Source organism: Eleutherodactylus coqui, chromosome 12 (genome assembly GCF_035609145.1).
Source record: "Eleutherodactylus coqui strain aEleCoq1 chromosome 12, aEleCoq1.hap1, whole genome shotgun sequence".
NCBI lineage: Eukaryota > Metazoa > Chordata > Amphibia > Anura > Eleutherodactylidae > Eleutherodactylus > Eleutherodactylus coqui.
The window spans coordinates 119,807,806-119,825,503 of NC_089848.1; the positions used below are offsets into that span (position 1 = coordinate 119,807,806).

General features: G+C 49.0%; 1 protein-coding gene across 5 annotated transcripts in view; it reads left to right on the top strand.

The window, feature by feature from the left end:
• RUNDC3B (RUN domain containing 3B) overlaps positions 1-17,698 on the top strand; it is a 289,933-nt gene that overhangs the window by 212,003 nt on the left and 60,232 nt on the right. For all 5 annotated transcript variants that reach the window (XM_066585392.1, XM_066585394.1, XM_066585396.1 and 2 more), the window contains one exon: positions 7,237-7,394. In XM_066585392.1, the coding sequence (XP_066441489.1) occupies positions 7,237-7,394 (158 nt within the window). The remainder of the gene's footprint in view (positions 1-7,236; positions 7,395-17,698) is intronic.

Below are 17,698 nucleotides of genomic sequence, written 5' to 3' on the forward strand. Positions count from 1 at the left end.
CGTTCAATTTCCATCTCCACTCACCCGGAGCGGGGAAAGGGAGATCAATGTCCACATGAATGGGAGCATGATCCGAGATGGTGATAGAGCCCACGCTCGCCTTTTTGTACATGTCAGAAGGTTGGAGGAAATAAGTATATAGTCAAGTCTTTGGAAAGTAGAATGGACATGAGAGTAGTACGAATAGTCCTTAGTCGAGGGGTGGAGATAGCGCCAAGCGTCCGAGATTCCCAGTTCCTGTATAGAACGTCCTAGTCTCCTCAGTTTTGCTTGGGGGATTTGGGAGCGGCCCGAAGAGGAGTCCAACAGAGGGTTCAGGGTGGCATTTAGGTCCCCGCCCAAGATAATATATCCTGAGGCAAACTGTCTCAGGATGTCTAGTTGTTCAATCAGCCAGGACGTTTGATCTGAATTGGGTGTGTATAGGTTAGCTATTGTTAGTTTAATGTTGCTTATTGAGCCTCTGAGAAACAGTACCCTGCCCTCTCCATCTTGATGCCGCGCCTCCAGTTTAAATGGGGTTGATTTGTGGAATGCTGTGGTTACTCCCTTTGAGGCTGAACTCGGGTGGGTACTATGGAAGTATTGCGAGAAACCCAACCCCTTTAAGGGGAAGTGTTTGTCGTTTTTGAAGTGCGTTTCCTGCATCATGAGTATTTTAGTATTACATTTTTTAAGGAGGCAAGCTATATTGTGTCTCTTACCCATGGAGTTCAGACCCCGAACGTTGAACGACGTGAACCTCACCGGAACCATTTCGGGAGAAGTCATACGAGTCTCCGGCTATACCTACAGATACAAGCAAGCAGAGAGCAAGAGTGAGATGCGTGGTTTGAGAGTGGCTCCGGGGGGATCTTCCTGCTTCTTTGACTATTAGGTAGGTCCTCTCACTATGCACAAGAGTGTGGGGAGGAGGAGGTGGGTGAAGAAGGGTGAGATAAGGTAGGATGGGATGGGGGGGTATATAGATGAGATCAGTCCCGGTATACCCTCGGGAGTTACAGATAAAGAGCAAAACAAACAATTTAAGTCTAACTAGGTCGAGTAAAGTTTTAAACTAGAGTTTCAGGGGAGCGTCAGGTGAGCCGTGATCCACGCGATCCTAAGAGGGGGGCGCGCGGAGCAGCCCACCGGATCTCCCAAATTCCCCTACGGATGATCCAAGTAGGTGAATTTAACCAACAACAACAGTGATACTTTTGTTTGGGTCTGGCCAGTAGGGCCAGGCCCCGTCACAGGAAAAAATCCCCGCCAACAATATAGGTAACGTGGGCAAAAAATGTCCACTCGAGAAGAGAACTTTTTTCAACTGGTGCAATAACCTGTAACATTATCTAACTTTCACTTTTCAGCTAGAGCTTCAGTTGCTCAAGTTCTCAAGTATTTTCATAAGGGAGGTCTGCTTTGGTTTTCTTTTTCTTCCCTCTTGGAGACTTGGTAGCTCCGGTACAGTGCTCTGTATTACTCGCGAGCAATTGAGGCAGTGGGGCGAGATCTGGGATCGGGAGCCAGTTAGGGACCTCGATTGGTTCCATCTCCAGGAGATGCCAGCTTTTTTGTAGGTCTTCCGGAGTGCGAATATTGATCCTCCGGCCTTTTAGAATTATTCCGAGCCCAAATGGAAATAGCCATGAGTACCTGATTTCTTTGGCTCGTAGCGCTACCAACAAGGGTCTCATCAGGTGACGCTTGGCTAGTGTTGTCGGTGCGAGGTCTTGAAAAAGTGTAATCGGTGCTCCCTCATATTGTAGATTTTGGTTATTTCTAGAAGCCTCTAAGATTGCATGAGCATCCGGGAACGCCAAGAGTTTGCATATAACGTCTCTGGGCGGTTCAGACCCAGCTGGTGGGGGTCTCAAAGATCTGTGTATGCGTTCAATAGCAATAATTTTGGCTCTGTCCTGTCCAAGAAGAAGAGTGAACAGTTCGGTAGCGATTTTGCTTAAAGTCTCCGATGCCCATGACTCGGGTAGTCCTTTAATTCTTATATTATTTCGCCTATTGCGATTTTCAAGGTCTTCTTGCATGGTCAGGACCTGGTTAAGCTGGTGGTGATGTTCTCTTACTGCTTGTTCAAGTTCTGTTGAGTGTGAAATGAGATTTGATGTAGAGGATTCCAGTTCTTCTACCTTTTTTCCCATTGACTTTATTTCTTCTTTAATTTCTGAGAGATCTGAGACAATCGGCCTAAGTGCTTTGGTGATCAGGTTTCTCATAAAGCTTCTTGATACTTGTTCGCTTCCCTCTCCTTCTGACGAGGGCTCTTCCTCTCTTTCTAGACTCTGAGACATAGGAGTTGTTAAATTCAGAGACTTCCTGCCAGAGGGATGGGGGGATCTAGAGACTCTTTCTTTGAGGAACCTTTGCATGTCTGATTGTCCCTTAACTGTTCTGGGTGTGTCGAGGGTGTCAGCGCTTCTGTCTCGGTTGCTCTTTCCCATGCTTTGGAGATGTTGGCTAGGGACTTCCACCCCGCGGCTAGACCCGGCCCCTCAGCGCGCCTTCTCAGGGGGTCATTATGTGCCTGCGGTTTCTTTCTGAGAATGCAGTTGCTTGGAGTGGTATGTAATGAGTGGCTCGTATATACGTCACTGTTAAGTCGTTGGCTGTGTTCAGTGGAAGCAGATCTTCTTGTGGGGTCCCGAACGGAGCTCCCCTACAAGAGTTCAGGAAGAGCCTGTAGATGCAGTCACTTGTGTGTCTGATAAGTGTGGGCGCTTTCGTCGTTTTTGTTCTTGTCTCTATTCCCACCTAAGATTGTCAGTTCTAGTAGATAGGGAAGCCGTGTTCAACTCCCTGCTCCCTTTGGTTTGTGGGATGAGAACTCAAGTTTATTTGAGGCAATTGCGTGGGAGGGCTGTTGGGGTCCTCTGGTAATGCGCAGATGTACACTGCTGTACTGCTCAGGGGTCTCTGGACCCGACGGGATCACCGAAATGTTGCGCCCACAGCCTATAGAGGGGATCCTGTCTATGACGCCTCAGTTCTGATTTCTTCAGGGTGCCCAGGAGGTTTGTTTGTGTAGACATTATCTCCCGCTTCTTCCCTCTTTGAGTACTGCGGGATATCGGGGTTATGTAATTCTTTCCCCACTATAACTTGATGGGGTGCTCTCCGGCTCTGTAATTCTCCGGTGCTCGAGCCGACCTAGTTATGCAGGGTGCTGCTGTGATCTTTGGTAGTGGGGGAGGGGTGCGGTTCTTCTTGCGCTGTGAGAGGGGGCGCTCGGCGGAGGGTTCTAGGGGGTGCAGGTGAGGCAGTGGAGCCCTCCTGTTGTTAGCCGTTCCTACTGTGTTTACCCCACCACTTATTTCTGTAGTGTGGGCTGGGAGCTGCTCCTCACTCTTTCAGCTCTATGGTGCGGGCCCCCTTCCCCACTCAACGCTTCCCGCCTTTCTGAGGGCCGCCGCTGCCGTGCTGTTCTGCGGCCCCTCCGCTGCCTGCACCCACCTTCTCCGTCCGGTTCTCGTCCGGTGCGTCCCTTTAGGTGTTTAAGAGGACGCCGCTGCCCGTTCCTACACGTCCGGGCTCTGTCGCTTCTCTTACTTCTGCGCCGGCGCCGAAATCGAGGTCCCGGCTTTTCACTCGGCACTAGGCCCCAGCGGGCAGCCGCGGTTTGGAGGGCTCCGGAACGTCTCTTTCCGTTCGCTAGCTGCCAGAGATGTTGTTGGCGGTAATAAGCGGGGTCTCCAGGAGGCAGGGGTGCCGTTAAATCGGTTTATCTGCTCTGGCTGTCCGGAGTGAAGGCTCCGTGCGCCCGCTCTCTCTGCTCGCTAGGCCACGCCCCCATCTGCGTTTTTTTTTTCTATAATTTATCGGACGAGCACATAAAAAGCGCTCATGTGTCCGATGTGTCCAATGGTTTTATAAAATCGCCAGACGCATGCGCAAATCGCGCGACAAATCGCCCGTCTGACTAAGGCCTAAAAGAAACTATATACATTTGGTGTTGCTATAATCATATTAACCCACAGAGTACCATGTTGTTTTAATGCACATTGAAAGTTGTAACAGCACCCCCCCCTTCCCCCCCCCCCCGAAATTTTTTTTTTCCCATTCTGCCCCATTTAGAAATTTTCTAAAGTTTTCTAATACATTATATGGTACTTTAAGTGGTACCATAGAAAATACACGTTGCCCTGCAAATACCAAGCTCTGAGCCTGTACCAAGCATACAAGCCTATGTTAATGGAAAAATTAAAAAAATTGTGAATTTTTGAAAGTGGGGAGGAAAAATGTAAAATCCCAACAACAAGAAGAGCCGCAGCGGGAAGGGGTTACGTTTATTTGCTCTTGTTTTTTAGCAGCTTTCATTGACGTTTCTACTTCTGTATGACAGACGACACATCAATGTCTTCTACAAGTAATTGTAGTTTGGCTTGTCTTCTTGATGTAATGAGCGTCTGTGATATTTCGAGTGGATACTTCAGAGGAGCTTTATCCTGTTCTTTTGTTGTGCCCACGAGTTCACGATGAATTGATTCTGAGCCGGAGCTCCTTCTGCCGGCTGTACGTCTTGTTCTCGAATATCGCAGCCTAATTACAGAGGAGACTTCTCGTTTTCTTGTCTGTTTCTTGGTGCCGATGACTTTTCTGGCTAAGAGTGTTTGCTTGTCACGCCGACTCCCTGATGCATTGGAATCATGTCGCGCTTTGTCTACACCTGCTGGCGGTGGTTGTAGCGCCCGCTCATATTCAGCTTTACTTCCCCTATTACTTATTTACAGTACCTTGCTATTTCATCATGTGTGATGTCAGCCATAGCTTAAAACTTTTCTGAGCACTTCCAATGGTTTTGGAAAGTCTTTAGACCCTGTCACTTGTTCTTACATCTTGCTATGTTGTGGCCTCGTGCAATGTAAAAAAAAAAATCAAGATTTCCCCCCATCATTCTGCACTCAGAACCCAGAATGACAAAGTGAGAACAGAATGTTAGAAATAACGGACATTTTTTTAAAAAGGAAAAACTCCCATTTTGCATTGACCTAAGTACTCGCCCCCCGCACTCAGTACTTAGCTGAAGCCCCTTTGGCAGTGATTGCAGCCTCCAGTCTTCTTAGGTTTGATGCCACAAAGTTTGCACATCTGGATTTGGGGATTTTCTGCCATTCCTCTTTGCAGATCCTCTGAAGCTGTCAGGTTGGATGGAAGCCATCTGTGGATGGCCATTTTCAGGTCTCTCCAGAGATGTTTGATGGGGTTCAAGTCAGGGCTCTGGCTGGCCCACTCAAGGACATTCACAGAGTTGTCCCTAACCCACTCCTGGGATGTCTTGGTTGTGTGCTTAGGGTCATTGTCTTGTTGGAAGGTGAACCTTCTGCCCAGTCTGAGGTCCCTTGCTCTCTAGATCAGATTTTCATTAAGAATATCTCTGTGCTTTGCTCCATTCAGCTTTCCATCAATCCTTACCTGTCTCCCTGTCCTAGCCCCCGAAAAACATCCCTACAGCATGATGCTGCCACCTCCAGGCTTCAGGTGATGATTGGTGCCTGGTTTCCTGCAGACAAAATGCTTAGAATTGAGGCCAAAAGTTTCCAAAATCTTATTTTTCACAATCTAAGAGTCTTTTGGGTCCTTTTTGGTAACTCCAGGCGGCTTCCATGTGCCTTTTACTGAGGACAGGCTTCTTTCTGGCCGCTCTGCCATATAGCTCAGATTGGTGAAGTGTCGCAGGGATGGTTGACCTTCTGGACGTTTCTCCCATTTGCACACAGGATCTTTGAAGTGACCACTGGGTTCTTAGTTTGGTGGGTCGGACGGCTCTAGGAAGAGTCCTGGTTGTTCCAAACTTCTTCCATACTAGAATTATGGAGGCCACTGTGCTTTTTGGAACTTTTAGGCAGGCTGTCCACGGGCGATATGTCCAGCCGCGGGTAATGCAGTGACCGCTTTCCATAGGCGGTGTCCAGTAAGAAGTGCAGAAGGAGGCAGCGTCCACGGCAAAAGCCTAAAAGTTAAAAGGCCACTTTATTCCATCATGGTCCATATACAAAGCAGGCAGCGACGTTTCGGTCCTCACAGGGATCTATGTCAGGCCTGACAAATAATGCATTACACTAATAGATTGGACTTTTCCGGATGCAGTGAAATCACATGTTTGTTTTTTCTTTATTTTCATTATTTATTTTAATAATAGGAAGGCAGCAGGTTTTAAACTTCATATTTTTAATTATAACAAAAAAACTTAATTTCACTTTTTATTGCCTCTGTAGGGAATGTGAATTAGTGATAGATTGATAGTTTATATAATATATTGCAGTATATTGTATGTCTGTGGACATTCTATTACGCCCGGGCAGCCCAAGGCAGGTGTTTAATTGACAAAAATACATGGCACGGGGGGGGGGGGGGGGGTTATCAGTTGACAGAGGGAGCCCCCTCCTCAAAATTGGCAGCAGGTTCTAAAAGGTTAATGGCTGTAATCAGAGTTATCTCTGATGGTGGTCACTGTGGCTGGGTGTAAAAGACAACCCCACATCCTCCATGAGCAAAACATTCAGGACCCCCATCGATTAGCTAACTGAAGCAGCACATGCCCTTATTTGTTTAGCAAGTAGAGCTCCATGTTATTTGGCATTCTTAGCAACATTCCGGATTTTGGCGTGACAAACCTATGATGTGGGGGTTGTGGCTCTTCTCGGGCTTTCCACGGGGTGGGGCTTTTATCAGGCTTTAATATCATGAATTTGGCCTTGTAATTGGCGGTGTGTGACACTGCAGCTCAGCCGCATTCAAGTGCATGGAACTAAACAGCAGTACTTGACAGTCAGCACCATACATGTGGTGTGGCTGTCACTGGGACATTGCTGCCACTTTGGTCAGCTGATCGGCGGGGGTGCTCATAGTCCAATCTTCACCCATGTTATATCGAAGGTCTAACTTAAAAAGTGGCATCAGTTTTATAGTCCCAAAGAGAAAAACTTCCTACAGGTGTATGGCCCAGTGAACATCAGGTGACCGCTGTAGCTACTCAGAGGCCGCATCATCACCATCCCAAACTCCTGCCATCATGATGCCCGGATGTGAGCGCTGATGCCAGGAGTTTGGACAGTGAGGCTGCAGCTTCTGAGTGGTCGCAGCAATCACATGACTTACACCAGGAAGCCAGCGCCGGGGCTGGGAGAGCTACTAAGCTTCATCCTAGGGGGCCGGGGAGAGGTGGGTATGATAGAACCCTTATAAGCTAACATGAAGGCTTGAGCCCATCAGGATAACCCGCCATTCTTCTCCTTTCAGGGTTACCTGGAAGAGTTGGTCCGTCTGAGGGAAGTTCAACTCTCGGATTCAGTGACGCAGAACAAATTGTTACTTCAGAGGATTAAAGATACAGAACTGAACCACAAACTGGAGAAGGAGCAGCTGGAGTACATCATTGTGGAGCTGCAGGACCAGCTGTGAGTATGAGCGAGAAGAACATGTCATAAGGACCGGAGAGTATGAAGTAACGTAACCACCGTGTGACTAAAAGGGGGGCAGAGGGACAGAGACCCCCATCCTAGTGATCTGTGGGGGTCCCAGTGATCGGGCCTCACTGATTTAGATTTATCACCTATGTGTTGGATAGTAATGATGAATGATGTCTCTACACTGTAATCGTTGGAGGACCGCCTTAGAGGACGTCCACATGGGGCGCATGTGCCGTAGATTTTGTGTGCAGACTTTTCGCACAATTCAGATAAGTGCGCACAACGCACAAAGAATAGAACCTATTGTTTTCAATGGGTTCGTTCTCACTTTTGCTTTTTCATGCACATTTCACGCATGCATTAAAAACGTGACACACTGTATTTTGGTGTGCATGTACACCCCGAAGGTACCATAGGAGTCTATGGGGGAGCGCAAATGCGCACCTGATCCCTGCGAATTGCACAATGAACTGCGCAAATTTGCAGGGAAATCAAAACACCGGGGACTAATTAGGCCTTTTGCCTCACGTTGCTGGTGTCCCCTGTGCCAATGGGAATGGTCCCGACAGCGCAGAAAGTTCAGTAAAAATCTGATTTAGTCTGTATTAGCACAGATTCTCGGGTGCAGCTCGCATCGGCAGCACATGAACACCCCGTCCGCGTGTTGTATGATGTGCCGGACACGCACATTACATGTAAGATAAAAGATCAATACTATGCGCCGATAATCGTGCAAATCTACCTGATCACACCTCGTTCACAGCTGCTCTGAAGCGTGCACAACTGCGCAGACGGTCATCTGTGGAAACGTGAACGAAACCATGGAAATCAGTGGCTCATGTTCTCTGCGTATTGCAAGCGCAAATAGATTGGTATGAATCTGGCCATAGGGCGCTCTCACACAAGCATGTTTGTGTGCGCCAAACTTGCAGAGCGCAATACGCAGAGAATAAAACCTATTTCAGTTAGTTCATCCTCATCACGCTTTTGTACACGCGTTTCACGTGTGCGGAAAGAAATTGCAGCTCTATTTTTGTGTACAATTCCGCAGGACAAGAACAGATCGGGAACCCCTTAGACTAAACAGTCCTCCCGCCCCCATGTGAACCGGCCGTGCAAGCGCCAAAAGTAAAGTAATATGCGCCAAAACGCGCACAAAAGTGCATTCTTCATGGCACAAATGGTTGTACATACATTTGTGTGAATGAGGCCCTTAGTGCCGATTTTTTTTCTGTAGCATGTGAATTCACCCACATTGCTGCTACTATAAATGCCGTCAGGGGAGCGTTCACATCAGTGGAATATTCCGGATTCTGATGCGGAGTTCTGACATTTAAAACAATCTGCACGTTAGCAGTTCTTGCGAAATATTCTGTCCCGTATGAAAGCGCCCAAAAACACCAACCCCCAGCAGGAGGATGAAGACGGGCTGAAATGTTTGCACAGGTGCAAAAAACACGGGGAACATCTACTCGCACACCCGCCATATTCATAAGGGGGCGAATGCTAAGAATGAGGGCAGACTGACACGGACGTATTTATGCGCAAAACGCAGAGAACCGAACCCATTGATTTCAATGAGCCCTGTCATCATGTGTTTTTGCACGCGGTACTAGTGTGTGCGAAACAAAGCAGAACATGCTTAATCTTTATGCACATCTGCGCATCAAAGGCCTCGATACCCGCGTAATTGCATAATATAAGTGTATTTGCGCGATGTGCGTTGCATTTTTGCATGTGTGCGTATCTTACTGTATTTTTTGTGCGTGCACGCCCTGCGTATTTGCATGTGCAAAGAGACACGCAAGTATGCTCCCATTGATTTAACCCTTTCCAATCCAATTTGTATCCTGCTTTTCCTAGGGGCCTTACTCTTTTTCAGCCGATTTACAATGGCGCTATCTGCTGGCTAAAGCCAGTACTGCATGAGGTGACACATTGGATAGGCTCCGACAGCAGAGAGGCTGGCAATATACAGTAAGAGAACCCCGACGGACGTCTTCCAACATCGGAGCTATAATGTCTTTAGACATCAGACAGTGGATTGGAAAGAGTTAAATGGGCAATTAGGTTTAATTAGTATAAGGGCTTAAACAGATGGGCGCATTCACAAATACACTTGCCGCTGCGGAGCGTATTAGTGCATGAACCAGTCGAAATTCTTTCTGGTTTTGACAATTCAAATTTTGCACTATTGTACGCAGGTTACAAAAAAATCAGGACGATGGGTCCGTGTCTGCCTAACCCTAATATAAAACATCAAGCATCCAGGAGTTGTTGGAATCGAACGAGCAGTGAATAGAACCCATTGATTTCAGTGAGTTTGTTCACATTTCGTTTGCGCAAAAATACGTATGTTCTATTTTCATGCATATTGTGCCGAAAATAACACATAAACTCCAAAACCAATCCCTCCCCTAGAAGTTGTCGAAATCAAAGGAAACTTTCTCTGTGTGATTGAAGCGTTGGTAAAGGTTAGTGATTACAAGATCCGAGCAAAAGGAGAATTTATTCTGGAGAACCAGTACCCTGTTGTGCTGCCTCTAGCTTGGATACAAGATGTGATACGGGCGGGCATGGATGCTCTAGTACCCTGTTGTACCGCCTCTAGCTTGGATAGAAGATCTGATACGGGGGGCATGGAGGCTCTAGTACCCTGTTGTACCGCCTCTAGCTTGGATACAAGATGTGATACAGGCGGGCATGGAGGCTCTAGTACCCTGTTGTACCGCCTTTAGCTTGGATAGAAGATCTGATACGGGGGGCATGGAGGCTCTAGTACCCTGTTGTACCGCCTCTAGCTTGGATAGAAGATCTGATACGGGGGGCATGGAGGCTCTAGTACCCTGTTGTACCGCCTCTAGCTTGGATACAAGATGTGATACGGGTGGGCATGGAGGCTCTAGTACCCTGTTGTACCGCTTCTAGCTTGGATACAAGATGTGATACGGGTGGGCATGGAGGCTCTAGTACCCTGTTGTACCGCCTCTAGCTTGGATACAAGATGTGATACAGGTGGGCATGGAGGCTCTAGTACCCTGTTGTACCGCCTCTAGCTTGGATACAAGATGTGATACGGGCGGGCATGGATGCTCTAGTACCCTGTTGTACCGCCTCTAGCTTGGATAGAAGATCTGATACGGGGGGCATGGAGGCTCTAGTACCCTGTTGTACCGCCTCTAGCTTGGATACAAGATGTGATACAGGTGGGCATGGAGGCTCTAGTACCCTGTTGTACCGCCTCTAGCTTGGATACAAGATGTGATACAGGCGGGCATGGAGGCTCTAGTACCCTGTTGTACCGCCTTTAGCTTGGATAGAAGATCTGATACGGGGGGCATGGAGGCTCTAGTACCCTGTTGTACCGCCTCTAGCTTGGATAGAAGATCTGATACGGGGGGCATGGAGGCTCTAGTACCCTGTTGTACCGCCTCTAGCTTGGATAGAAGATCTGATACGGGGGGCATGGAGGCTCTAGTACCCTGTTGTACCGCCTCTAGCTTGGATACAAGATGTGATACGGGTGGGCATGGAGGCTCTAGTACCCTGTTGTACCGCTTCTAGCTTGGATACAAGATGTGATACAGGTGGGCATGGAGGCTCTAGTACCCTGTTGTACCGCCTCTAGCTTGGATACAAGATGTGATACAGGTGGGCATGGAGGCTCTAGTACCCTGTTGTACCGCCTCTAGCTTGGATACAAGATGTGATACAGGCGGGCATGGAGGCTCTAGTACCCTGTTGTACCGCCTCTAGCTTGGATACAAGATGTGATACAGGTGGGCATGGAGGCTCTAGTACCCTGTTGTACCGCCTCTAGCTTGGATACAAGATGTGATACAGGTGGGCATGGAGGCTCTAGTACCCTGTTGTACCGCCTCTAGCTTGGATACAAGATGTGATACAGGTGGGCATGGAGGCTCTAGTACTCTGTACTGGCAGCCACGGAAGGGTGTAAATGTCGTGAAGACATTCCTGCAACTCCCTTGTGTGTGCGGCCGAGCATTATCCTGCTGGAAGCCGCCATGAGAGGAACACATGTGGCTGCAGGATGTCCTGAACATATCGCTGAGCTGTCATTGTCCCTCGTACCACTACTAGGGGGGACCGACTGTTGTATGCGATGGCCCCGAGACCACCATAGCAGCAGGGGGCAGTGTCCATAGCAATGGCAGAATTGAGGCCCTGAGGTCTCCAGACATGAACACGGCCGTCGTCAGCACCCAAACTAAACCTGGATTTGTCGCTGAAGACAACTCTCTTCCACTCCGTAGCATCCAGTTTCATCGTTCATGATGCCATTGGAAACGGAGGCGATGGTGTGTGTTAAGGGCTCTGACCACCGATGTTGACATCCAGCTAAGCTACACTCACGGCAGGCTGGAGGATTTAAATTGACGGGCCTGAGCTGATCAACTATTAGTGACCTTTCCTGAGGATCGATAGTAAAATGTCTGGAAATATCCTTAAACATAAAATTCTCATTGCCTGCAGCCTCCACTAGAGGGAGCTCACCGTTTAGGGGTCCTACCCACTAGCGTATTTTTAACACTGCGTTATCGCTGCATTTTTTTTTAATGCAAATGTCAATGGGACTTTTAATGTTAAAATCGCATTGCACAAAAATCACAAGTTTGCGCTTTTGTGATTTTTGTGCGATGCGATTTTAACATTAGAACGTCCCATTGACATTTGCATTAAAAAAAATGCTGCGATATCGCAGTGTTAAAAATACGCCACTGTGTAGGAGCCCTGAGGGTGCAATCACATGTAGTGGAAATACTACACCAAAATCTAATAAATCAAATTCTGCTGCAAAAACCGAGTCAAAAGTCGCACCATTGGATTCAGTTGCAGATCCTATTGAAAAGGTGAAATCTGCCGCGGATCTACTGGAAAAATCTCATAATCATGTACGCATGTGATCGTACCTTTATACAGCTCCCAGTAATAAAACCATCCTCACTGAGCTCCCCCTAGTGGTGGCTGCAGATAGACAGGATTTTATCCTGCAGCGTTATGATTGAGTAAAGGGAAACTGGATGAGCAGCTCCGTATCAGAAAACTGCAGCTTTTCAAGTATATGCTATAAACATCTATTATAACATTTACTAGGATGTAATGTTTTACCCCTAATGTGTGTAAATGTAGCAGAAAGCTGTAATGTATTAACCGAGAATCCGAGATGAACGGTGAAGTTTATCCTTTTCCACGCTCCAGCAGTACTTGTTATGCAGGCCACGTAACATCCACGTCAGTCTCGGCGACTGCAGACGGTCTTTTATAGCTTCGCCCAGTGTTTACGGACTCTTGAATAAGACCGCTGATTGTGAGGCTTCTGTACAGGATGTGGGAATATGTTTCTGCTTAGTAATTATCTATCAAAAGCCAATTTCCCGTTACCTCTCTTAAATGATATTTCATCTCCGTAATTGACCTGGAGGGATGTGAGAGCACTGGATGCGTTATCATCCAAAGCCGCTCGGACTGAAGAGAACCGAAATGTGATGTTTATGAGCGACTTAATCTATTCTTAAAAAAAGAACAGCCCCCCCCCCCCCCCCCATACACCAAAGAGAAGGTCTCGTAAGGTCTGCTAAGGTTATGTCTGGCTCTATTACCTTAGTCCCTGACTCAGGATGGCTGACGCCACAAATATGGGTAACACTCAGCTTTATGTAGACCCTGAATGGCACAGAAGTCTGTATGTTAAAGGAGATGTCTCGAGGAAGCAGTTAAATTTTTTTTTTGCCCAGTCCCCCCCATTAAGTACACATTACAAAGCCCCCCTGTAAATGACATTTCTAGCTGGTTCGTACTTACCGTTCCAGCGTTTCAGCAACTTATAAAGTTTTCTCAAGATGGCCGCCGGCTCTTTCCCCGTCGCTCGCTGCAGCCCGACGTGCGCGCTCCCGAGACGCCGCCAGCTGTGTCTCCATGGCAACCGGACGCATCGCAGCCGCCGACCAGACGCCCCGCAGCCGCCGACCAGACGCCCACCGCCAGGCAGCAGGTAAGGCGCTAGCCCCCGGCTCCCCAGCGCTAGACCCTCAGCCCAGGTGAAGGCCCCGGAGCCCAGCGCTAGGTTCCGGAGCCCAGCACTAGTTCCCCCCGGCCTAGCGGCAGCCCCCGGCCTAGCGGCAGCCCCCCCGGCCTAGCGGCAGCCCCCCCCCCCCCGGCCTAGCGACAGCCCCCCCATCGCAGCGGCAGCCCCCCCCGGCCTAGCGCTAGTTCCCCCATCACAGCGGCAGCCCCCCCCCGGCGCAGCCCGGCGCAGCGGCAGCCCCCCCGGCCTAGCGCTAGTTCCCCCATCACAGCGGCAGCCCCCCCCCGGCGCAGCGGCAGCCCCCCCATCGCAGCGACAGCCCCCCCGGCCTAGCGCTAGTTCCCCCATCGCAGCGACAGCCCCCCCCCCCGGCGCAGCGCTAGTTCCCCCCCGACCCATCACTTACCTGGGACGCTTCTCGGGGCTGCTGGGCTGGGCTGGGCTTCTCCGCTGGGCAGCTCCAGTTTCTGCACCTTCCTCTAACAGAGGAAGGTGCAGAATGGCCGCTGCAGCGCGCTCCCGAGCAGTGACAGCTCATCTGCGCATGCGCAGAAGAGCTGTAGCGGGGAGCACGCTGAAGCGGCTCGTGCTGAAAGGAGAAGACCGGACTGCGCAAGCGCGTCTAAAAAAGCAAGCTGCCAGCGAATTTAGACGGAACCATGGAGACGAGGACGCTAGCAACGGAGCAGGTAAGTGGAATAACTTCTGTATGGCTCATATTTAATGCACAATGTACATTACAAAGTGCATTAATATGGCCATACGGAAGTGTATAACCCCACTTGGTTTCGCGAGACCACCCCTTTAATGAACAGTTGCATCTTTTCTAGTATGTCAGTTTATATCAGGGATGTCCAACCTTTTGGCGTCTCTGAGCCACATCGAAAGAAGAAGAGTTGTCTTGGGCCGCACCTTAAAATCCCAAACACTAATGAAACGCGTTGGGGTCCGCAGGTGGATTTTGCGCATTGATAGGGCTACATCTGCGTTCTGATCCACAACGAAGACCGCAGCACAAAGCCACAGAATTTGCTGCAGATTGTAGAGGCAGAATTCACACATGGGAAAATTGCGCTGTATGAATGTACCCTTAGGGTATAAATGATCAGTTACTATCCACCTGGGACACAGAGGCAGGCAGCACCGTCCTGATGGTTTCTAGATTAATGCACTTGAGGTGGCTATCCTGACTAGTCTACTAACTACTGGTTGCACTGGGCTCATTAACTCACAGTACCGCTACTGGTCGCTGGCCTAGCTGCAACTCAAGAGAAAACTAGAGAGGTGGCAGGAAGAGGCGGAGCTAACAGCGGTGATCGGCTTCTCGCCCTGACGGCTGCAGGCTGATCAGCACGGTGTGGAGGCGGGACTGATAAGCGCTGGACCAATGAGGAGGCTCCTCCCCCTTGGGTCCCAGTATCATAGTACGCCGTTTCTTCACAGTTACACACAGTGGTAGTTGGGCAGGCCGGCCGCTGCGATTCGTATACACAGGGCTGGCCACATATAGTTGTCACTGACAGCCCTGTGCATAATGAACTGCAGTGGTCGCCTCACACAGCCGTCGGCCCACTGGCAATTTTCCTGGTGCAGTAAATGGTCCATGGGCTATGGATTGGACACCCCTGGTCTACACTGTAGTTGCTAGGTGGATGGATAAACATTGTTGTGTCTTTCCCAGAAGGGAGAATGTTGAAATGTGTGGATTTCAGTAATCTGCAGTTTTCTTCACTTTAAAGGCTGAACTATTGTACGAATTGCCGACAGTTTTTCTGCATCAAATTACTCGCACCTAATTCATCTTATTCTCCCTGATTAGGTTAAGCAGCTGTTTGCATGTTTACGCTGAGGGTTATGTGGCATGAGTAGACAGTGTACTCATTGTGTATGCAAAGCAAATACAATGATTACATTGCTAAGAATTTCTTTTGAACTGTCAGCAATGCTTTTTTTGCCAGCTAAAAACCAGCCGCTAACTACAAGTGAACGAATAGCGCACGACTGCCCGCGTTTACACGTAACGATCACTCACTTTCAGCCATTTGAATGAATTTTGAGTGATAATCGGTGCATGTTAAAGGGCCTTAAGGGGTTGTATCAGATTAGAAAAACATGGTTTCTTACTTCTAAAACTAGCGCCGCACCTCTTCATGGGTTGTGTGTAGTATTGTGTCTCAGCTGCATTGAAGAGAATGGGACAGAGCTGCAATATCACATCCCAAACAGGACATACCCCCTTCTCCTACCCCGATTGCCTCAAAAATCCCAAATTGGGTATTTCAAATGGAAGTTTCTACATCAGGTAACCTATATGAGGCTATTTATAGTATAAACTGTATGAGGCTATTTATAGTATAAACTGTATGAGGCTATTTATAGTATAAACTATGAGGTTATTTATAGTATAAACTGTATGAGGTTATTTATAGTATAAACTGTATGAGGCTATTTATAGTATATAATCGTTGCATAGTGGTTATATTTAGTCTTGGTATAGCAGTATCATTTCAGAACTATACATTACATACATTTCTCTTTGTGTGTTCGGACATATGTGTTTGTGGTTGTGCCGCTGATCTTTTAAGATACAAGCAACACCTCTAAAAGCACTAGAGAAATGCAACAACTCCTTCACATCGCCTTTTGAATTGAATAAAGCTGACTTTATTGTTGGGACAATATTTTTGCATATTTTTGTATAAAGCAGGCGCTGCCCATAGGAGCTGACACTCTACGGGAGAGAGGTCGCTGCCCATAGGAGCTGACACTCTACGGGAGAGAGGTCGCTGCCCATAGGAGCTGACACTCTACGGGAGAGAGGTCGCTGCCCATAGGAGCTGACACTCTACGGGAGAGAGGTCGCTGCCCATAGGAGCTGACACTCTACGGGAGAGAGGTCGCTGCCCATAGGAGCTGACACTCTACGGGAGAGAGGTCGCTGCCCATAGGAGCTGACACTCTACGGGAGAGAGGTCGCTGCCCATAGGAGCTGACACTCTACGGGAGAGAGGTCGCTGCCCATAGGAGCTGACACTCTACGGGAGAGAGGTCGCTGCCCATAGGAGCTGACACTCTACGGGAGAGAGGTCGCTGCCCATAGGAGCTGACACTCTACGGGAGAGAGGTCGCTGCCCATAGGAGCTGACACTCTACGGGAGAGAGGTCGCTGCCCATAGGAGCTGACACTCTACGGGAGAGAGGTCGCTGCCCATAGGAGCTGACACTCTACGGGAGAGAGGTCGCTGCCCATAGGAGCTGACACTCTACGGGAGAGAGGTCGCTGCCCATAGGAGCTGACACTCTACGGGAGAGAGGTCGCTGCCCATAGGAGCTGACACTCTACGGGAGAGAGGTCGCTGCCCATAGGAGCTGACACTCTACGGGAGAGAGGTCGCTGCCCATAGGAGCTGACACTCTACGGGAGAGAGGTCGCTGCCCATAGGAGCTGACACTCTACGGGAGAGAGGTCGCTGCCCATAGGAGCTGACACTCTACGGGAGAGAGGTCGCTGCCCATAGGAGCTGACACTCTACGGGAGAGAGGTCGCTGCCCATAGGAGCTGACACTCTACGGGAGAGAGGTCGCTGCCCATAGGAGCTGACACTCTACGGGAGAGAGGTCGCTGCCCATAGGAGCTGACACTCTACGGGAGAGAGGTCGCTGCCCATAGGAGCTGACACTCTACGGGAGAGAGGTCGCTGCCCATAGGAGCTGACACTCTACGGGAGAGAGGTCGCTGCCCATAGGAGCTGACACTCTACGGGAGAGAGGTCGCTGCCCATAGGAGCTGACACTCTACAGGAGAGAGGTCGCTGCCCATAGGAGCTGACACTCTACAGGAGAGAGGTCGCTGCCCATAGGAGCTGACACTCTACAGGAGAGAGGTCGCTGCCCATAGGAGCTGACACTCTACAAGAGAGAGGTCGCTGCCCATAGGAGCTGACACTCTACAGGAGAGAGGTCGCTGCCCATAGGAGCTGACACTGTACACTCAGCTCATAATCTCATCCCACATTCCATATGTTGATTTACATAGATTTGTATCTGGGAAAAGGGAATGACATAATAAACGACACCAACATAAGTATAATGCCCCAGAAGGACGTGTGTACAGACTAATAGAAACACGACAAATGCAGATAGACTAAACATATACACTTTATTACGTACAAACACGAGCAACAGGGCATATAAGGAAACAAATACTGAGAATGAAGGGAAACTAAGCTTAACCTCTCAGATGCTG